Source organism: Abramis brama, assembly GCF_963993115.1.
Source record: "Abramis brama genome assembly, chromosome: 12".
Classification (NCBI taxonomy): Eukaryota; Metazoa; Chordata; class Actinopteri; order Cypriniformes; family Leuciscidae; genus Abramis; species Abramis brama.
Window position 1 is genome coordinate 38,155,963 of NC_139974.1, and position 22,536 is coordinate 38,178,498.

The following is a 22,536-nucleotide window of genomic DNA, read 5'->3' on the forward strand; positions in this document are numbered from 1 at the left end:
ACGAGGTCAGGGCCATAACCAACATAGATATTGCCCAATATTTAGATCAGAGTGGTGTTTTTCAATGGCAGATCGTTATGCTTTTATGTTTGGTCCTACTCCAAAAATGTATAATAATATTATCCTAATATTATTATTATATTAACCAGCCAGTACCGTGGTATTGTCACAGTATTTCTGAAAGGGTAATGTATAATGTATGTATATTTTACTGCATTTTGGTTATTCAGTAGGCCTGTACATTTCAGTCTTCAGTCTGTGATGATGCTTGAACATTTGCTTACGTCTTTAGTCAAGGAGATGCTTTACTGTCGTTGTGGTGAGTCCTTTTATTTTAATCATTTAAAGGGATAGTTCACCCAAAAATTTTAATTTCTTTCATTAATTACTCACCCTCATGTTGTTTCAAACCCGTAAGACTTTATGAACTCCGAAGTTCATCTTCGGAATACAAATGAAGATCTTTTTAATGAAATCTGAGAGCTTTCTGTCCCTCCATTGACAGCTACGCAACTACCACTTTGATGCTTCAAAAACTTCATAAAGGGATCATAAAACTAATCCATATGAATTGAGTGTTTGAGTCCACATTTTCTAAAGAGACTCGGGCGCTTTATATAAAGAACAGATTTAATTTTGGCTTTTCACATATAAACATTGATCAGTGAACATAAACAGAAGCTCAACCGAACCTGCTTGACGTGTGAGAACAAACCTCATTGGTTCTTGCAGAAGCTCAAACGTGCTGCGTAACACGAGAATGAACCTCATTGGTTCTTGCTGAAGCTCAGACGTGCTGCGTAACACGAGAATGAACCTCATTGGTTCTTGCAGAAGCTCAAACGTGCTGCGTAACACGAGAATGAACCTCATTGGTTCTTGCTGAAGCTCAGACGTGCTGCGTAACATGAGAATGAACCTCATTGGTTCTTGCTGAAGCTCAGACGTGCTGCGTAACACGAGAATGAACCTCATTGGTTCTTGCTGAAGCTCAAACGTGCTGCGTAACACGAGACTGAACCTCATTGGTTCTTGCTGAAGCTCAGACGTGCTGCGTAACACGAGAATGAACCTCATTGGTTCTTGCTGAAGCTCAGACGTGCTGCGTAACATGAGAATGAACCTCATTGGTTCTTGCTGAAGCTCAAACGTGCTGCGTAACACGAGACTGAACCTCATTGGTTCTTGCAGAAGCTCAAACGTGCTGCGTAACACGAGAATGAACCTCATTGGTTCTTGCTGAAGCTCAAACGTGCTGCGTAACACGAGAATGAACCTCATTGGTTCTTGCTGAAGCTCAGACGTGCTGCGTAACACGAGACTGAACCTCATTGGTTCTTGCTGAAGCTCAGACGTGCTGCGTAACACGAGAATGAACCTCATTGGTTCTTGCTGAAGCTCAAACGTGCTGCGTAACACGAGACTGAACCTCATTGGTTCTTGCTGAAGCTCAGACGTGCTGCGTAACACGAGACTGAACCTCATTGGTTCTTGCTGAAGCTCAGACGTGCTGCGTAACACGAGAATGAACCTCATTGGTTCTTGCTGAAGCTCAAACGTGCTGCGTAACACGAGAATGAACCTCATTGGTTCTTGCTGAAGCTCAAACGTGCTGCGTAACACGAGACTGAACCTCATTGGTTCTTGCTGAAGCTCAAACATGCTGCGTAACACGAGACTGAACCTCATTGGTTCTTGCTGAAGCTCAGACGTGCTGCGTAACACGAGACTGAACCTCATTGGTTCTTGCTGAAGCTCAAACGTGCTGCGTAACACGAGACTGAACCTCATTGGTTCTTGCTGAAGCTCAGACGTGCTGCGTAACACGAGACTGAACCTCATTGGTTCTTGCTGAAGCTCAGACGTGCTGCGTAACACGAGAATGAACCTCATTGGTTCTTGCTGAAGCTCAGACGTGCTGCGTAACACGAGAATGAACCTCATTGGTTCTTGCTGAAGCTCAAACGTGCTGCGTAACACGAGACTGAACCTCATTGGTTCTTGCTGAAGCTCAAACATGCTGCGTAACACGAGACTGAACCTCATTGGTTCTTGCTGAAGCTCAGACGTGCTGCGTAACACGAGACTGAACCTCATTGGTTCTTGCTGAAGCTCAAACGTGCTGCGTAACACGAGACTGAACCTCATTGGTTCTTGCTGAAGCTCAAACATGCTGCGTAACACGAGACTGAACCTCATTGGTTCTTGCTGAAGCTCAAACGTGCTGCGTAACACGAGACTGAACCTCATTGGTTCTTGCTGAAGCTCAAACGTGCTGCGTAACACGAGACTGAACCTCATTGGTTCTTGCTGAAGCTCAAACGTGCTGCGTAACACGAGAATGAACCTCATTGGTTCTTGAAGCTCAAACGTGCTGCGTAACATGAGACTGAACCTCATTGGTTCTTGCTGAAGCTCAGACGTGCTGCGTAACACGAGAATGAACCTCATTGGTTCTTGCTGAAGCTCAAACGTGCTGCGTAACACGAGACTGAACCTCATTGGTTCTTGCTGAAGCTCAAACGTGCTGCGTAACACGAGAATGAACCTCATTGGTTCTTGCTGAAGCTCAGACGTGCTGCGTAACACGAGAATTAACCTCATTGGTTCTTGCTGAAGCTCAAACGTGCTGCGTAACACGAGAATGAACCTCATTGGTTCTTGCTGAAGCTCAGACGTGCTGCGTAACACGAGAATGAACCTCATTGGTTCTTGCTGAAGCTCAGACGTGCTGCGTAACACGAGAATGAACCTCATTGGTTCTTGCAGAAGCTCAAACGTGCTGCGTAACACGAGAATGAACCTCATTGGTTCTTGCTGAAGCTCAGACGTGATGCGTAACACGAGACTGAACCTCATTGGTTCTTGCTGAAGCTCAGACGTGCTGCGTAACACGAGAATTAACCTCATTGGTTCTTGCTGAAGCTCAAACGTGCTGCGTAACACGAGACTGAACCTCATTGGTTCTTGCTGAAGCTCAGACGTGCTGCGTAACACGAGACTGAACCTCATTGGTTCTTGCTGAAGCTCAGACGTGCTGCGTAACACGAGAATGAACCTCATTGGTTCTTGCTGAAGCTCAAACGTGCTGCGTAACACGAGACTGAACCTCATTGGTTCTTGCTGAAGCTCAGACGTGCTGCGTAACATGAGAATGAACCTCATTGGTTCTTGCTGAAGCTCAGACGTGCTGCGTAACACGAGAATGAACCTCATTGGTTCTTGCTGAAGCTCAAACGTGCTGCGTAACACGAGACTGAACCTCATTGGTTCTTGCTGAAGCTCAAACGTGCTGCGTAACACGAGAATGAACCTCATTGGTTCTTGCTGAAGCTCAAACGTGCTGCGTAACACGAGAATGAACCTCATTGTTTCTTGCTGAAGCTCAAACGTGCTGCGTAACACGAGACTGAACCTCATTGGTTCTCGCACGTCAAGCGAACATGCTTTAGCTTCTGTTTACCACAACTGATGTGTGAGCTGATGAATGTTTGTGAATAAAAGCCTAAATTCAGTCGGTATATTCTCATCATACTCATCATATAAAGCGATTGCTAATTATAAGCATATAGTTTGCTAGTAAAAGCTGAGCACTCTTTTTAACCTCTCTTAGTAGGATGTATCTGAAATACCCACAACCTTGAATTATAAAAGCTTAATGATAAATACATCATGACCTCATCGAGTGATCAAGATGGCTTTATGACAGCAGTATGACGTATTTCCGGTTTCTGTATTCGGAGTGACGGAAGTTCGTCTGAAACAACAGCAGGCCCCCACTTCCGGGCAACATGTACCAGCTGTAAACATGGCGGAGGAGCTAATGGAAGCAGTCGAGAAGTTGCGGCTGAGGCTCGATGAGAATCAAGAGCCTCGCAAGGTAATACACCCTTTCTCTGAGACGAAGCCAACACTTTACGTCGACGCTTTCGCACCGTGTATGACTGTGTTATACGCGCTTCTGCTCGTGGCTAGTCTGAGGATCGTGCAAAATTGCTATCCAGAAATCCCACGTATAACAATTACAACAACAGCAGACCGTGAAATGAATGATCGATTAGATAGATCAATTTGGATGGAGTTTTTTTCTTTTCTTCTTAAACAGAAGAATAGCAGAATCAGACACTTTCTCAGGAGCTAGTGCTGTTAGCAGAAATGACAACCACAGCGATTTAATATGATCACAGTGACAGATCAAGACAGGCCGTGATAGTGCAGCAGAATGCATGTTAACGTTACTCTCTATAAAACACGATTCCTCCGCATTACTCAATGCAGTTGCATTAAGGCTGTGTCTCAAATCTAGTGAACTGCCTACGTAGGTGGCATTATTGTGTAGAGCCGAGGTTCAGATCGATGCGACCCCCCTGTTCCTCTGGAGGCCACGAACACACTTTAAGTGCACTTACATTTCTGGTTTGGTAATTCTTGCAAAAAAAAAAAAGTCTTTGACACTATACAACAAACTAATAACTTTAACACTACTGTTATTTACACAGATGTCTCTGTAAACAACAGAAATACCACAGTACTACCGTGGTATTTGGACAGTCTGCACCATGTTTTTTTTTTTTTTTGCATGAACAATTCCTTGAAATATATTCATATCATGGTACATGATATGGTTCTGCCAGTATTTTTTCTAAGAGTTATACGTCTATATAGTTAGTCTATGTTTTTGGGTTAGTGCTGTCAAATCGATTAATCGCATGTAACATAATATATAAATATAATAATATGTATACACACATATTATGTAAACAAAAACTTTTATGTTAGATGCGACTAATTGATTTGACAGCATTAATTTGGGTATATATATATAACTATGCTTGCATCTCTTTTCTGTGGTTAGGTTTAGTTTTATACAATGATGCGATTAGTATTTTATTATTATATATGTTTAATACAAATTTGTAGGTAATAAGAATAGTAGTCCACAAAGAGTGCAGATAAATGCTTGATTTGATCATTTTGACAATATGCTCCTTACAATATTGTTGTTGTCATGGTCCAAAATGAAATTTTTTCCATAACTGGCAGTGGTGAGTGTTGCGTGAAAATGTATCAGCCATAAATGCTTATTACAGTCAATGCAACTGTATGTATATATATATATATATATATATATACAGTGCAATGCATAAGTGAATACACCCATGCTAAAGTTGACTAAAAAGAGGAATAAAAAATCATATTTTGGAAATTGAACTTAATGCCTTAATTTAAAAAATTAGGAAAAATCCAACCTTTAAGGACACCAATTTTCTTTGTGAATGAATAATGTATCGTAAATAAATAAATGTTCTTCCTTAAAATACATGGTGCATAAGTGAGTACACCCCTATGTTAAATTCCCATAGAGGCAGGCAGATTTTTATTTTTAAGTATTTTTTTTAATTTTTTTTTAGGATACTATGCATCCTGATAAAGTTCCCTTGGCCTTTGGAATTAAAATAGCCCCACATCATCACATAGCCTTCACCATACCTAGAGATTGGCATGATTTTATTTCAGTTAGCCTAAAAGCTAGTTTGATTTGCATTGAGAGATGATCTTATGGAAAGTACCCCATGCCAATCTCTAGGTTTGGTGAAGGCTATGATGATGTGGGGCTATTTTAATTCCAAAGGCCAAGGGAACTTTATCAGGATGCATAGTATCCTAAAAAAAAATTTAAAAAAATACTTAAAAATAAAAATCTGCCTGCCTCTATGGGAATTTAACATAGGGGTGTACTCACTTATGCACCATGTATTTTAAGGAAGAACATTTATTTATTTACGATACATTATTCATTCACAAAGAAAATTGGTGTCCTTAAAGGTTGGATTTTTCCTAATTTTTTAAATTAAGGCATTAAGTTCAATTTCCAAAATATGATTTTTTATTCCTCTTTTTAGTCAACTTTAGCATGGGTGTATTCACTTATGCATTGCACTGTATATATATATATATATTAAATATGCTGTATTTAATGTATATATATATATATATATATATATATATAATGTATAATGTATTTGTGTATATATATATATATATACTGTATAATCATGACAATGGATTAATTAATCTTTTGTCTGTGAGATGCGTTCTTATATTTGTCCTCCTCCTTGTTCTGTCTAGCTTCTGAAAACCCTCAAAAGGTTGGGGGAGCTGCCCATGACAGTAGACATCCTGGTGGTAAGATCAAAATAATGCTTATCTTCACATCTATTACTTTTGGTTTGATCTCACAGATCTCTAGTTTTTAATACGTTTATGTTTTCTCCGATTCTTGCAGGAAACTGGCATTGGGAAGGCTGTGAATTCTCTGCGCAAACATGAATTTGCTGGGGAGGTTGCGAAGAACCTTGTGGCCAAGTGGAAGAAGCTGGTGCCAGAGAGATCTGCAGACAGGTACGCTTCTTAAAGTGGTCTATTATCTGCTAATTACATTGCAATTAACATTTTTAGGTCATGAAATTGCAGAACTTCTTAGTAAAGAAAACTGAAACAACTGTTCTTTAGAAAATGCTCATGGTTAAACTTTTTGCCACAACTGCCTAATGGCGAGTGATTTGAGAAAAATGTATGAGCCATAAATATTTTTATATATAAGTTTAGGGAAGGTGAGTTTTTTTATTCTTTCTTTTTTTTCTTGAAGTCTCTTATGCTCATAAAGTCTGCATAGATTTGATCAAAAATCCAGTTAAACAGTAATATTGGGAAAAATATTTTCCATGTGAATATAGTAATATTAATATATTAATATATAGTAATATGTATATAGTAATATATTTTAAAATGTAATTTATTCCTGTGATCAAAGCTGAATTTTCAGCATCATTACTCCAGTGTCACATGATCCTTCAGGAATCATTCTAATATGATGATTTGCTGCTCATGAAACATTTTCTATTATAAATGTTAAAAGCAACTTATTAACTTAATTATTTTGTGGGAACCATGATAATTTTTTTCAGGATTCTTTGATAAATAGAAATGTCAAAAGAACAGCATTTATTTGAAATATATATATTTTTGTAACAATGTAGATGTCTTTCCTGTCAATTTTGATCAATTTAATGGTAATGGTATTAATTTCTTATAAGAAAATCATAATGACCCCAAACTTTTGAACCGTAGTGAATATAAGTTACCACTGCTGATGAGTTTCACTCTAATTTGATCATTTTGGAACCTTGGCAATGTTGTGAGATAAGAGATGAATAAGTTTATATATGGTTCATGTTTATGAATAGACCAACTGTAAAGGAGGGGCGTTCCCACTCACGCATTAATGAGTCTGGAGGGCACAAACGAGTCCGGGAACGGTCTCCAGAGGAACCTCCACTTATGGAGGAGGAGCAACACGACGAGATGGAATACCAACATGGCTACTCGCCCTCGCCTCCACAGCACTACAGCTCACAGTACAGACACGGCAGTGCAAGGGGGTATCAGTCAGATGAGTATGAAAGCCCTCCAGAAGAGGAGCCGGAGCCGGAGCCTGAGCCTGAGCCTAGTCCCCCACGAAATGACATTAGACACAACAAGCCACACAAAGAGCCAGTCAGAGAGCACAGTTCCCAAGACATTCGGGAACAGGAGAGACGGAAGCACCGACCCACGGGTGGCGGCAGCAGCAAGGAGAGGACGCACAGAGCCGAACGAGAGCAACAGGGTGGGACGAGTCACAAATCTAAACATGATCGACATTCAAGCTCACACGAGAGCAAGAAGGAAAAGAAAGGAGGAAGTGATGGTAAGACGTCTCACCATCACTGATGAGTCACCACTATTAGAGCCCGACCGATATATCGGCAGGCCGATATTATCGGCCGATATTAGGCATTTTCCTAACTATCGGTATCGGCATTTATAACGGACGATAAATTAATATTTAAAAAAATGCAGCGTGCAGTGATTTATGTAAGGATGGCGCTGCCAATAAAGCACCTAAAAGCTGTTACAAAGAACTGGCAAAAGTGGCAAAAAAATAACAGCCGCGTCCGGTGTAGACACCGTGTTAAAGCTCATTCTGCTACGTTACAACATCAAGCAATATTCAAATAATTTATGTAATTATAACACTTTATATAGGACCATTTTGCATTAAAAGTAGCCAGATGGAGACGCAACACGTTCAGAATTAATACACTTTTAATAAACTACAGAACAGCGCGAGCAGGAAGCGGCGCACCTCACGCGGCCAGAGAACGCGTCCGAGAACGGACACTGTTAGTGATATAAAACGCACACACAGGTCTGTTAAATTAAGCAATACTTTTAAGGTAGTCTAATATTTTTCTGACTAACAAAATTACTGACACAGTAAAGGGTAGATTTAAATAAAGAAAAATGAAATTTAAATAAAGAAAAATGAAATTTAAATAAAGAAAAATGAAATTTAAATAAAGAAATTAAACGAAATTTAAATAAAGAAAAACGAAATTTAAATAAAGAAATTAAACGAAATTTAAATAAAGAAAAACAAAATTTAAATAAAGAAATTAAACGAAATTTAAATAAAGAAATTAAACGAAATTTAAATAAAGAAAAACGAAATTTAAATAAAGAAATTAAACGAAATTTAAATAAAGAAATTAAACGAAATTAAGTTAAATTAAAAAACGAGATTAATTTAGATTGATAATAACTGGTAAAAAGTCTAATACATTTTGTTTCTATTATTCTATTTTCCACAATGTCAAAGCAACACAGCTTAATCCAAAACACAAGCTCAGGCATGCACTTCGGTCCATACAAACTCCGCTGTTCTGCGCTCTTGCCAGAGAAGACTTGCGCGTCGGTTCTATTTCTGGCATGCACGCGTTTTCGGCGTGGCTCGAGCCGCGCCTGAGAGACGCGTGTCTCACGCAGGCAGTGTGCAAACTCCAACCTGTTAACATGGGAGCCGAAATAAAAACGGCCATGCCACGCAGTCAGTGTGTCGCCGGCCTTATTCAAGCGCGAATGAGAACCGTTTCGCGGGGGATCCCAGATGTAAAAAAAAAACAACAACAAATATTCGAATGTCAAATTTTCAAATCGAATACCAACCCACCGAACGAATATTCGGGTCCAGCCCTGTAGCCTAGTTTCACGTTTAGTAGATTTTGCTTACTACTTATTTAAAATAGTATAAAACTACTGTACATATGTAATTATAAACGTTTTCATTATGATATTATTAATTTTACTTTACTAAAAAGATCTGAGTTCTTCCTCCACTAAATTAAGATTAAAAATAGAAGAGTATTTAGAATATAATATAATATAAAATGCAATGCAAACTAGTTTGGTTACAGCTCAAATTCTCATTCTATCATTCACCCTGCCTCCATTGCATATCTTTGTCACACAAGTATTTGATCACCACATTTGAGTGATCATTGCAAAACGTTTATATATTTATTCTGTTTATACTGTGTATTCTATATACAGTACCCATCAAAAGTTTGTACACACCAATTGGAAAGTGTGTCCAAACTTACTGTACTATAATACACATAAATAATATTGCTACTGTATTATAATATACACACAAATAATATCGGCCGATATATCGGTATCTGGCTTTTTTTTATCGGTATCGGCATCGGCGCCCAAAAATCCATATCGGTCGGGCTCTAACCACTATGTCTTCATTTATTTCATGACAAATATAGTAATATTGTGAAATATTATTCCAATTTAAAACAATTTCTGTTTTAATGCATTTTAAAATCAACTATTTTCAGCATCGTTACTCCAGTCTTCAGTGTCACATGATCCTTCAGAAATCATTCTAATATGCTCAAGAAACATTTCTGATTATTGTCAATGTTATCAATATTTTTGTGGAAACCATGATTGTTTCAAGGATTCTTTGATGAATAGAAAGTCCAAAAGAACAGCATTTATATGAAATTTTAACATTATAAATGTCTTTTACTGTCACTTTTGATCAATTTAATACGTTCTTTCTGAATATGAGTTGGTTGGTTACTCTAAGTATACGATTTAAGTTGGATCTGCTTTTTGTCTTTAAGGAAAATCAAGGGAGAGGGGGGAAGTTCCAGAGAAAATGGACGAGGAAGAGGAGCCATTTGAAGCTCCAACCATGTCTTTTGAATCCTTCCTCACGTACGACGCCCCGACCCCGACCAAAAAGAAGAAAAAGCAGCCCTCGCGACCCCCTCAGCCTCCTGCCTCGGTTCCTTCGGCTTCCTCGAAGTCTGGCAAGGCTAACGGGACCAGCAGTAAACACTCAAAGCCATCCTCCTCCTCCTCCGTGACCACGCCTGCTGTTCCAGAGAAACGCAGGAAGGTGAGGCTGAACTTGTTATTCTGGTGGGGTGATGGGATTTGTCAAAGGATTTCTAATCATTATTTCTCCAGGTAGTGGATGTGGTTCCCATGCTGCCCGATATCTCTTTGCCTGCCATCCAGCCCAACTACAGACCACTGCCCTCCATTGATCTTACGCCACTGTCCCCCCAGAGACGCAAAAGTACGTGTTTTTTAGTTTTAGAACACTTTAAAGAGGACCTATTATGTTCAACTTTCTTTAGTGTGTAATGTTGCTGTTTAAACATGAAAAAGCTCTGCAAAGTTACAAAGTCCCTCCAGTGGGAGTTATTCTCTATATCAGTGTCAGTGTTTCTGAACTCCCTGAAACGCCTCCATTGTAGTCTTGAGTTTTCTTCCGGGAACAAACACGTCACAATATTCCTCATTTAAATAATTAATATGCAGAATAAAGGGGTGGGGCCTGGTTGAGTTAGTTAGTAGTGTGTTGAAACTGGCGGTTATGGTAAGGGGCGTGCCATGTCACAAACATGCTCGAAGTGCTTGACCAATCAGAACACAGATCCAGCTGACCAATCAGAGCACAGTGTGCTTTCAGAAGGAGGGGCTTCATAGAGACAGGAACTAAACAGAGCGTTACTGACAGACTGGGAAGAGAGGAGCTGCAACAATGTCAAATGTGTGACAAAATAAGATTTTTTTTTTCATTCAAGCATTAAAACCTATTCTAGTAGAGTCCAAAAACACAATCAAGACAAAATATGCCCCTTTAAATCAAGCTGCCTAACATACCTGAAAGAAACAGAAGTGTATACATCCCAATGATTCTGTCTGCATTGACTCAAAGCAACATGTTTTTCTCCTTCAGTCGCTGTGTCAAATGACGAAGAGGACCTCGGCTGCGCAGGTCGAAGGCTGAACTCCAAAATGGTTGTGTACTCTGGGTCCAAGTCCGCGTATTTGCCGAAAATGATGTCTCTGTATGATCAGTGCATTAGAGTCCTGCAGAACAATATAGATTGTGAGTTTTCTCATTCTCTGATTATTTGTTTTAATAAGATTTTAATTAAACACTTCAGTATAGTATTTAGCCCTTATGGGATATTACATAACAAATCACATCTCAAGAGTCACAGATGGCTGTGTGTGAAAAAATCTGGTGACAGTGACCGCACTTTAAATTGCCATGTTCAAATCACTGTAAAGGATGTTGTGATGTTTCAGGCTGGCCGAAGTGTTTACCGCATAAATCACCTAAAAATTAATCAGCTTTTCTTGTTTTTTTTTAGCAATTGATGAAGTGGGCGGAGTGCCATTTGAGATTCTGGAGCCGGTTCTGGAGAGATGCACGCCTGAGCAGCTTTACCGGATTGAGCAGTGTAATCAGGTATGTGTGTCATGTTGTCAACAGTCACGTGCAGATTATCTATTTCGCAGTTTTAATCGCACATCTGTTGTGGTATTCTACATGCATTATATTAATACATTAAATTAAACATAAGCGACAGTAAAGACATTTATAATTTTACTAAAGATTAGCTAAGTAGGCTCTTGAAAAGGCGAGCTTTAGAGAGACTGAATGCTTTATCGATCCGTTTCAGACACTGAGAAAAGAGGTGATGTTGCAATGTACTGTATGTTATGAGAAAATGTAAAACAATTGATTTTTTTTTACCTTGGATGCATGTAAACCTACTGTTAGAGACCTCCAAAACAAAATTATGAGCCTTTAAAATAGCATAATAGGGGCATTTTAAGCAGCACAACTGTTTTCTGAAACAAAGCAGCATATTAGAATGATTTCTGAAAGATCATGTGACTGAAGACTGGAGTAATGATGCTGATAATTCTGCTTTGCAACACAGGATTAAATTACAGTTTAAAATATATTGCAATAAAAAAAGTTATTTTTAATTTATAATAGTATTTCACAATGTTACTGTCTATTTGATTAAATAAATGCAGTCTTAGTGAGCAAGAGAGAGACTTCTTACAAAACATTAAAAAAGCTTACTTGAACATTAGTTATTTATCTCAAGATTAACGCTGCATGCAAGGTTTTCCCATTAAAACTTATCTTGAATATTTTTAGCTCATTTTGGACAAATCTTTGATTGCAAGTGTCTCTTCTCAGTATTTCACAGAAGAGTCAGATGATCTGTGGTTGAGACACTGCCAGCGGGATTTTAAACGGGAAACTCCTCAAGAGTATGAATCCTGGAGGGAGCTGTATCTCCGGCTCCATGAAGAACGGGAAGAACGTCTGCGCAAGCTCACGATGAACATCAGTTCTGCCCATGCTAACAAACCTAAAGGTGCTCGCCGGCAGTAGTCAGTGCATTTAGATCAAAGCTAATGCATAAACGTTTACTTTTCAGTAAAGCTGTCAATTTAACTCATAAAAAAATTAATACAAGACTTGTTGGGTGAAATATATTATTGTATAGTAAACATGTATATTTGACTTAAAGGTGCAGTATGCAAATTCTGAGACTCAATGTTGAACACTATTGATATTTTAAAATCAGTCCAAACAAATGCACCCTCCTTTCATTGCTCCGCCCTCAAAATGCACGAACACACAATGCAGTGGATGTCTCTTTATCCTAGAAGAAGTGACGCAAAATAATGCTTATGAAAAATAAAGCCAAGTAAGTGGTATTCCTCTGAGCTTTTCTCTTTTGTAATGTCTCTCAGCCATCTCTCTTTCTACAGTCTTTCTTCAAATCTCCCTCTTGCTCTCTCTCTCTCCTCCCCCATCATGAGAGGACACGCCACCTACTGCTGATTGGCTACAAGTTAGTTGTGGTGCTTGTTCCGATCCACTTTCAACAGTGTTTCTCAGAAATTGCTTAAGTCACTTTTTATAATGTCTATTCAAAGCTTTACTTATCTGACATGACAGATGTCAATGTCTTTGAATATCATCTATTTCAATATTTGGTGAGAAACTCCCCCCAAATGAAGATAATTAAATTTATTAATCAGCATATCATGCAGTTAATTCAACTCAATATGTTTAAGCAATTGGCTTTTTTTGCAAAAAATATATGAAATAAAAATGTGGCTGTGGATTCAGTCACCAGTGCTCACGATTAATGTTTGTAATATATTATTGACTTTTAACAGGACGGCAAGTTAAAATGGCGTATGTTAACTCGGCCGCTAAGCCTCCACGGAATATCCTCCGTCTTCAAGAGAAGTTTGGCACTAAAAATGGTTCCACCAGCACAAGCTCTGCTCCTCCATCTGCCAGGTGAGTGAATGCTGCATTAGTCACACACACTCATCTTTATCATGATGTTCCTGCTGACAATCTGCTTTTCTTTAACCCCTCCAAAGCTTCTCAGATATTTGTTTTTGTTGTAACTGCATTTTAGGGTGTGTTCACACTCAGGTTTAGTTTGATTAAAACGAACTCTAGTGCGGTTCATGTGAACGCTGCCATCTGAACCATGGTGCACCAAACAAGTGGACCGAGATCACCGATAGGATGGGTCTCTGTCCACTTCCGAACAAACTCTGGTGCGGTTCGAATGTAATATGAACACAACACGAACCAAAGACATGCAAATTAACCAAAAACAGAACATGATGTCACAAGATGTGACCCTAAAAAGGACAGAATGCTCAAGCATACCAGTTTTTTTTCTCCTCATACTTGCGATGTTTATCTTTGTTTGTGTGAAGGATGGATTCCTTGAGGAGAGATCCCCTGATATGATTGTATAGTGCTTTGAGTGTACAGTAGTACATATGAAAGCGCTATATAAATGCCTCATTCTATTCTATTCATTCCATTCATTCCGTTCATTCCATTCATTCTATCGCTGTTTTGACTCGCAAGAAAACTCGTCCGGAGTTTTACATCATCAATCAGTGACACGTTCGGTGACTCTGAGCTGCGTTACATGCAGGATTGAAATGGTGGCTACAAAGAAATCTCTAACGTTAATTTTGGTCATTGCTTGTCTTGAAAAACGAAGACAATTTGACAATTGTGAGTCAAATCTGACACTGCCAGAATAAAATTTTATCGCAGTGATCATTAATCGGCTGTCGGTGAACATTAACGATCAAAGACTTCAAATTTTAGCCTAGGATCAGAGGAATCTTTTAGGATTTGCACAATTTGTCTCAAATGTCCAAATCATGGCCAAAGTACAGTGTGAACCTAGCCTGGAAATCCAGACCTAAATCTGAAAGATTAATGGTCTGGCATCGACTAATGAAAATCGGCCAGCTCGAGGGGCGGCACCAAGCATGCATTTGAAAATCTCACTGCACGCAATTGGATAACACTACGACCAATCACAACAATAAGCTTCATACGCTTAGCTACCAGCGGAGCTCACTGGTAGATTAGACTCTTACCGTATCCGGTCGGCAAAACAGCAAAAACGCCCTTCTTGCAAAGGAATGATTCGAGCGGCGTCTTCTGTTCCTCTTTTAGATAAAAAGCCAAGTCTAACTCGTTCATTGTAGCGGCCAAAGCCGTTTCAAACAACTGGTGTTCATCCATAGCCATCTTGCAATGTTTACTAATGACTTCGACATCGCAGCGCTGTCGTCATCTCGCCTCTGGCCCGCCTATATCAGATAACCCGATGTGATTGGTGCAGCTCGGGCATATTTAATGAGCATCATTACTCGACGCCAGAGTAACTCGCTGAGCAAATTCAACTTGTGCTCTCGCGAGAACTCTGGATTACCAAGGTAGTGTGAACCCGGCTTAAAGGACAAGTTCGGTATTTTACACTTAAAGCCCTGTTTTCAGATCGTTTCTGATGAAATAGAACGGTTAAGATTGAAATTTGGACTTGCTACTACAGAAACCGAAAATTCTCGGGCCAGCAGCATGTGTCCAAATTTCAATCTTAACCGTTCTATTTCATCAGAAACGATCTGTAAACAGGGCTTTAAGTGTAAAATACCGAACTTGTCCTTTAAGTTCCATTGCAACCATAATAAAAGCCGACCAATCAGGTTGTGAACATATCCCTATGTATTTAAGGTCGTTATTAAAATGCGTTATAAAAGTGTGAACGCTTAGCGGACCAGGACTAAAAGTTTTTTTTATTTTGGTCCGGACCAAAAAAAAAACAAGCGACCCGAACTTCGTGTGAACACACCCTAAAGTCACCATGAAATCAAAATGGACAATACTTGTTTTTGTTATGAAATATTATAAATGATTTATCCGTGCAGGCTGTTATTTTAAATAAAAAACAAGTCCCGCCCTAATCTAGTTCTTGTTCGAGAAGCCGTTTCACTCGGATACACGTCACAATATGGGAAGAAAAGACTTCCGCAACTTCCTTTTCATGCTGACTTTAAGATGCTGATTCTTGATTCTTCATTTGCAGGATCAGACCAGCAACAAACTACAGCTCCCATAGCAAACCCGCTGAGGTTGGTCAGTCTTCTGTTAGCAGCCCTCCTGAGTCCTCCTCGCGCTCCTCCACTCCCAGCACTGCTGGTGGACACAGTGCCAGAGACAAACCACAAGTCAAAAGTGAGTCAAACATAAGCATGATCGCTCAGCTGCTGCTGTTACACATTTATATACAGCTACATATACTTTAGCTCCTTGTATACAATGATTTCTTTCATAGAAATGGATGTATTGTACAGTAGTGGCCAAAAGTGATGTTCGGCCTAGGAAAATTAACTTCAGCCTTTATTCTAATGTTAAAGATTTCGTAAACACATTACATAGTCGATTGCTAAATTGTACGGACATAATTTTTGGACAATCTTTTCATACAAAGAAATTATGAACGCATGCAAAAACAAGAGACAACCAACTAAATAGTATAAGTTGATTATATTAGTCAATGTATGATTTTTTTCCTGTCAGCTTTTTGTTTTTCTATGCTTTTTTTTTTTGGCCAAATAATTTTTTCAGATAAATGCCTTACCAACATTAAGTGATTTGTTTGTTCCTTATATTTAAAATGTTTAAAAATTATAAATATTTTCCTCATTTTGATGGTTTAATCAAACTTGTAGGGTCATTAAAACCAAATATCATATACCAGACATCACTTTTGACCACTACTGTATATTAATCATTGGTGTTGATAAAATCATGTCCAATATTTGCCCATTGAACTGGTTATGTTTGAACATTATTACCACTTTTCTGTTCCAGAAATTGCTCCTATGATGGCTAAGACTATCAAGGCATTCAAGAACAGATTTTCTCGGCGGTAAAAGGGAAAAATGTTTTATGTGTGTGTGATATGAGAGAACAACTGGAGGAAGAAACCTTTTATTCTGTAATGCTTCATAGGAAATGTGCAATGCCCTCTCACTTCTTATGTTTTAATGCTTTTTAATATTACCAACTCAATGGACGCAATCACACAAAAAAAAAATACCAGCATCAGCAACCATCCACACTCAATTGTTATTAGCATGTCGTAAGCTTTTCACAAACCCCCGAAAACGTGGTACACTACAGATTACCATGAGACACCACAACCCAGATTCACTGTTACATGTTTATTTAATTGCTAAACTATAATCACTGCATCGTCATGGGACTAAGTATATGATTTTATGGTAGAGTGAGAATGAGATAAGATGTAAAAAGTTCAAGGACTGTACACTTCCTCACCATCATATTTATTATTTTAAATATTGGACCTGACAGCCCTGGACCTTGCCTTGAATGAAAGATCAAGTCATTTTAATAGATTTTATGAAGTGTTCTATGGACATTTTTAATAAAATCCATGTGTTGCTCTCACTATTTTCTTATTTATTCGTGTATGAATGTATATTTAATATAATTTAGGCACTCATCCTCACGTTGTCCCAAACCTGTATGACTTTCTTTCGTCAGTGGAACACAAAAGATGTTAGTGGCTAGTTCACTATCTTTTTTTATTTTATATATACAATGAAAGTAAAACAAGATGCTGTATTTCTGCCATAAACGTTGTTTTTGAAGTCTAGATTAGAGGTTTAGAACAGTGAGTAAATAATGACAATTTTCCAATTAATTTAATTGCTTTAATTTATTGGAACAGATTTTTTTTTTTAATTGAATGCAAAATCTGAATACAGCAAAATGGCATAAAACAATGGGACCCAAGAATAGACTTTTGTATTTTAGACTTTTCATTATATTTTAGTGAATTTCTCTGACATCATACATGTCACATGTCACAACCTGGGTGTCCTGTAAAGAGCAGATTCGGGACTTTTCAGAGATACCAAATGTTTGCAGGTTTCACCATGAAAACAACTTATCCTTGGTCTTTAAAAATGCCTGACATTAATTTAGTGATCAAATGTAGCACTCTTATGGAAATATGATAATATATTGTAATTATAATTTAAATCAGACTACTTTTCAAATTGTATATCATAAACCAACATCTCAGGAAAACGTTATGGGGTTTCAAATCAAAAAATGACTTTCTGTTACAGAACAGGGCATTGATTTCATAATGTCCACTGTAGAGGACATCAGGACTTAAAGCATGTTTATCAGGCATTTTGGGAGACAAGAAGTGAATATGGAAATAAGTTATCCTATGAAATATTAGTTATTAAAATGTTGCTAATTATTACTTCAATTATTACACTTCTTTTTTCATTAAATGTTGCTCCAAGAATACGTTAATGTGCACATTAGATACAGTGTATAGATACATGGGAATATTCATTTATGGCCATTTTACCCACATATTGCATAGAGTAAAATGGTGTATCAATTCATTCCATTATATCTTTCATAACATAGTTGAGAATTATCTTTATACAAATTTTAGTTAAAATAAATCCTGAAACCCCAACATTTATTGGTGATTGAAAAAAAAAAATCCCATTGTTTTTGCTTATACATATAATTTCATGTCATTTTATTTTTTAAACAACTGAGTCCTGGTGTCTACTACAGAGGACATAGCATAACATATGAATAAAATATCATTTTTCAAAAATGTTTTTACCATTTGTTTCTCATGCTCTAAACAATGTGATGACATGAAAAAAACTAAATTCAAAAAATATTTTTTTTTCTGTGTCTCAGAAAAAACTGGCATTGAAGGCTCAACACAACTGAACCATATTGAATCCAAAATACACATAATACATACAATTAAATAATAATAACCTGCAACAGATTATATAATACAAGTGAATTATACAGCTGTATTGCATTTAACTGGTGGCATCTGAGACGTATTTTAATTTGTATAATAACCAAAGTAGGGTGTTTAAAGAATCTAAATTTATGTATAAAGTATTTTCCCTAGAACGGACTGTTTATTTTTATTTATTTATTTATTGATTTTTTATTGATTTTAAGAATTACAATTACAGTCAGGGGGGTACAAAGAGTAAAGCAGATAAACAAACAAAAAAAGACATACATAAACAGTGACAAACTTAAAAGTTAAACAAAATTTTAAAATGTTTACAGATTGAAACACTTTGCAGCTTTCTTATTTTTCAAACCCAATATTGTGTTTAGGTATTGTAAGTTTTGAAAAATAAAGTTTTTTTTCCTCCAGATTTACACTTATGAATACTAAATTTCGCTAACAGAAGAAGCAGATTAATTAAGTAATATTCCTTATGAAAGGATTTGTCATAAGAGAAAAACCCAAATAACACATCTTTAAAGCACAGTTGAAGAACGGACTGTTATTGACGCGCAGACGCGGAGCGACCAATGCGTCACAAGAACGCGACTCCAAATTCGGCTCCTCATTGGTTCCCTTGCTTTTTAAGGTCCAATCACATTCCACCTTTCGTATTTGCGTGTTGTCTACTTTGCAGGTTCTACCACCTGTGTGTAACTGTGCGATTTTAGCATATGTCACTGAAGCCGCTCGAGCTGTCGAATATCTCTCTCTTTAGAGCATAGTTGTGAGTGTTTTGGCACTTTTCCCGTTGTTCACGCACCATGTCTGGACACGGTCACGGCCACGGCCACGGCCACGGCTGCTGTGAATGCGAGCACGAGCCCGCAGAGCGAGGAGTGGAATATGAGCTGTACAAACGCATTGATATCGAGAAGCTTCAGTGCTTGAATGAGAGCCGAGACGGAGACGGGAAACTGGTCTTCAAGCCTTGGGATCAACGCACTGACAGGACGAAGGTACGCAATTATATAGTGTATAGAATAGTTTTGCAGGAAACGTAGAGCCACCACATATATTATAATCTTAAAACTAAAAGTAAAGGTTTACCACCTTTTTTACACATTGCATGTGCTTTTTTAGCTGGCGATGGCATGTTTGTGCTCACAATCTTAAAATTAAATAAATGTTTACCACATTTTTTTACACATTTGATGTGCTTTCTTAGGGTGGCGATGGCATGTTTGTTGTCTATCTATCTATCTATCTATCTATCTATCTATCTATCTATCTATCTATCTATCTATCTATCTATCTATCTATCTATAAATGCGTGCATATGAACACACGTACATAATGTTTATAGGCTATATATATATATATATATATATATATATATATATATATATATATATATATATATATATATATAAAGAATAGAGAAATTAAATGCACTGGGCACTGGCTGTTTTATTATCAGATTGCTCTTCTGTTTGTTGTAATGTATGTCTCCCATTTCATTTTTTGTTCTTAGTTTGTTGAAAGTGATGCTGACGAGGAGCTTCTGTTCAATATACCGTAAGATTTATATTGCAACAGCATTTATCCTCCTAGACTAATTTCAATTTCTGTTCTGTTCTTCTTCATGTTCTATTTAATACGATTTGTCTGGGTAAGAAATGCTTTGCTAGCAGATGTGGATGTGGTTAATGCACATGGTTAAATCTGCAGGTTTACAGGTAGCGTGAAGCTGAAAGGGATCATTATTGCTGGAGAAGATGATGAGTCACACCCAGCTGAAATGAGACTGTGAGTTTGCTCTCACTGGAAAATGAGACCTCTCTTGCAGCATCACATATGGATAATGCAACTACAATTTACATGATTGGGTGTTGCAACTGGTGCTTTGTGATCAGGTACAAGAACATACCCCAAATGTCATTTGATGATACAAGCAGAGAGCCAGAACAAGCCTTTCGCCTAAACAGGGATCCGCATGCCGAGCTTGAGTATCCAACCAAGTAAGCAATTTTAAGTATGTTAACATGCACAAGCACATTAATTATACATCCTGTATACTGGACACTAAATCTATGTTGACCACCCCCAACATTTTATATAGGATTGCGAGATTCTCCAATGTGGAGCACTTATCTATCCACATATCTCGAAACTTTGGGACAGAATCCACTCGCGTGTATTACATTGGTCTGCGGGGAGAATACGCAGAGGTCAGTACTGGATTAAACAAATCCTGCTGTAACAATAACACCACTTCTATTGTCACTATTAATAACTGATTGGAAATGCACTACATTCTTATGATATTATGTTAGTGTTGCTGTTTTTATAAATATTGGTTTCACCTTGGAAAGGAAAATGGGATCATAAAATCCTTCATCTAGTCTCTTTTTATCTCTCTTTCAGCCTCACAGACATGAGGTGACGATCTGCAACTATGAAGCAGCGGCCAATCCAGCAGATCACCAAGTGAAGAGCATTACGCCCCAGACACACTTCATATCATGACAAACCGAGGAAAGGGAATCTCACGCCTGCTGTGTCAAACTATAAAAGTGTGCAAAAGAGTTTTGGTAACGGCCAGATGAACTGATGTGTAACGGATTTATTTACTATGGTTTGTTCGGTTGCTAATTTGCCAATAAACATTAAGCTATATAAGCATAATTACTGAATGTATGCTTATGTCAAATAAACGCTTCAAATAACAGAACAGATGAGCCATGCAAGAAGTCTGTTCTTTAAAAATCTAGTGGAAAGTTTATGCTCTCAGTTTGGTTTTACAATATAGTATTCATCCTTTTAATATTTTTTGCATTATTTGGTTCAAATGTGAGATTAACCTGTTAACCGTTGCCAGAGCGCGGACGCACTGAAGCGGTTTTATTTATATATAGTTCAAAGTTACTATCAGATTTAATGTTATACCTTGACAAACTATACATCATTAAAAAGATATAAGACTCAAGTTTCAGAATTTGACCACTATTGTATTCTGAGAAACTTATAGCGACAGTTATTTCTTAATTTGTTTCAGGAGTTATGAAATGAAAAAATTAGTCGATACCTTTGATATGAATTATGCGCGTCAGCCGCTTTCATTCATAAAAAAACTCCCGTGCCGTCGTCATGACAGCGATACACAAAACAACGTGCCTCAGGGCTTTAGCTCAAAAATGTGCAGATTTGGAGAAATATTGATATATTCTCATAGGTTCACATCAGATTTCTATAGACAGGAATAATATTTATTGAATTTATACCCAAATGCGTCGATGTAATCATTATGAGCGTTTGCATAACTCTGATACTGTGTTATGAATTCATACCAATAGCCTGAGGGCGCCCTCGCCGCCCTGTGCACAGTATTAGAACATGAAGAAGTGCCATAATCATGTGACAATCCAGGAAGCCTCGAACACACACAAAGCTAACGAGATCGCGCTGTAACTATGGCTGTAACATGCAGTTTTGAAGACAATAAACATGTTTGCTATGATATTTGAGTTACCTGTGTTTTTCAATCCATGCCAGGTATTTCCATAATAATAGATTATATTTATAATGTAATGCTAATCTATATAGAATCGTTGTGCAGAACACTATCCAATAGTATATTTTCTGTCTGATTTTTTATCTGAAGCCAAATTAGATCACAAAAAATTATTTAATATACTCGATTTGCTTTATAAAGTAAGTTTATAAGCACAAACATGGTTTTAATCTCATAAATTGTCGTGTATTGATGGTGTGCTAAGCTAACATGCTAGCTAGCCCTAGGTGCACCTGCCACCTAGAAGTTATATTTTTATTATTTTTTGAATGCTTACTGAAATGTTTCTTTATTCAAGAAATGCATTTGATACAGTTTAAAATGTAAGGGTGAACTTTAAGAAAAGAAATTAGTGACTGAAACCCTATGAATAGCCTGTGAATAGCCAGTCGTTAGTAACTATAATGCAGACAAAAGAAATGCATATTTAGAGCCATAACTAGGCTGGAGAGGTGTGAATGTGTGCAGGGGGAGACTGAGACTGAATGGGGCTCGTTTGCACCACAAAACAATAAAGACAATATACTGGATAGATGGTTAGAAGATGACAATAAACATCAGTAGCATTTTAGCGTCAAATCAAAA

At 37.7% G+C, this 22,536-nt stretch overlaps 2 protein-coding genes across 4 annotated transcripts; both read left to right on the plus strand.

The window, feature by feature from the left end:
• Positions 1-39: 39 nt before the first annotated feature.
• On the plus strand, positions 40-17,032 carry eloa (elongin A). 3 transcript variants are annotated; one of them, XM_084130243.1, is made up of 13 exons: positions 40-319; positions 3,713-3,880; positions 6,130-6,186; positions 6,287-6,402; positions 7,248-7,750; positions 10,020-10,297; positions 10,369-10,480; positions 11,147-11,299; positions 11,568-11,665; positions 12,413-12,593; positions 13,408-13,534; positions 15,645-15,793; positions 16,433-17,032. In XM_084130243.1, exons 2-13 carry the CDS (start codon positions 3,809-3,811, stop codon positions 16,492-16,494), a joined length of 1,908 nt encoding a protein of 635 aa, XP_083986369.1. In that variant the 5' UTR covers positions 40-319; positions 3,713-3,808; the 3' UTR covers positions 16,495-17,032. The 3 variants fall into 3 exon arrangements, with proteins under 3 accessions (XP_083986369.1, XP_083986371.1, XP_083986370.1); XM_084130245.1 differs by having other exon boundaries at positions 45-185; XM_084130244.1 differs by having other exon boundaries at positions 49-319; positions 3,710-3,880.
• Positions 17,033-19,053: 2,021 nt separating this feature from the next.
• pithd1 (PITH (C-terminal proteasome-interacting domain of thioredoxin-like) domain containing 1) lies at positions 19,054-21,240 on the plus strand. Its single transcript, XM_084130246.1, has 6 exons — positions 19,054-19,396; positions 19,912-19,955; positions 20,109-20,186; positions 20,294-20,398; positions 20,500-20,608; positions 20,805-21,240. The coding sequence occupies exons 1-6, from the start codon at positions 19,202-19,204 to the stop codon at positions 20,904-20,906; spliced, it is 633 nt and encodes a 210-aa protein (XP_083986372.1). The 5' UTR covers positions 19,054-19,201; the 3' UTR covers positions 20,907-21,240.
• Positions 21,241-22,536: the final 1,296 nt, after the last annotated feature.

What these genes read in the sequence shown, in the direction of transcription:
- eloa (XM_084130243.1), top strand. Translation starts at nt 3,809, where the DNA reads ATGGCGGAGGAGCTAATGGAAGCAGTCGAGAAGTTGCGGCTGAGGCTC. An exon ending in CCAGAGAGATCTGCAGACAG is followed by an intron (nt 6,403 to 7,247) that starts GTACGCTTCTTA and finishes GTTTATGAATAG; the next exon opens with ACCAACTGTAAAGGAGGGGC. An exon ending in CCATGCTAACAAACCTAAAG is followed by an intron (nt 12,594 to 13,407) that starts GTGCTCGCCGGC and finishes GACTTTTAACAG; the next exon opens with GACGGCAAGTTAAAATGGCG.
- pithd1 (XM_084130246.1), top strand. Translation starts at nt 19,202, where the DNA reads ATGTCTGGACACGGTCACGGCCACGGCCACGGCCACGGCTGCTGTGAA. An exon ending in CACCCAGCTGAAATGAGACT is followed by an intron (nt 20,187 to 20,293) that starts GTGAGTTTGCTC and finishes CTTTGTGATCAG; the next exon opens with GTACAAGAACATACCCCAAA. An exon ending in GAGCTTGAGTATCCAACCAA is followed by an intron (nt 20,399 to 20,499) that starts GTAAGCAATTTT and finishes CATTTTATATAG; the next exon opens with GATTGCGAGATTCTCCAATG.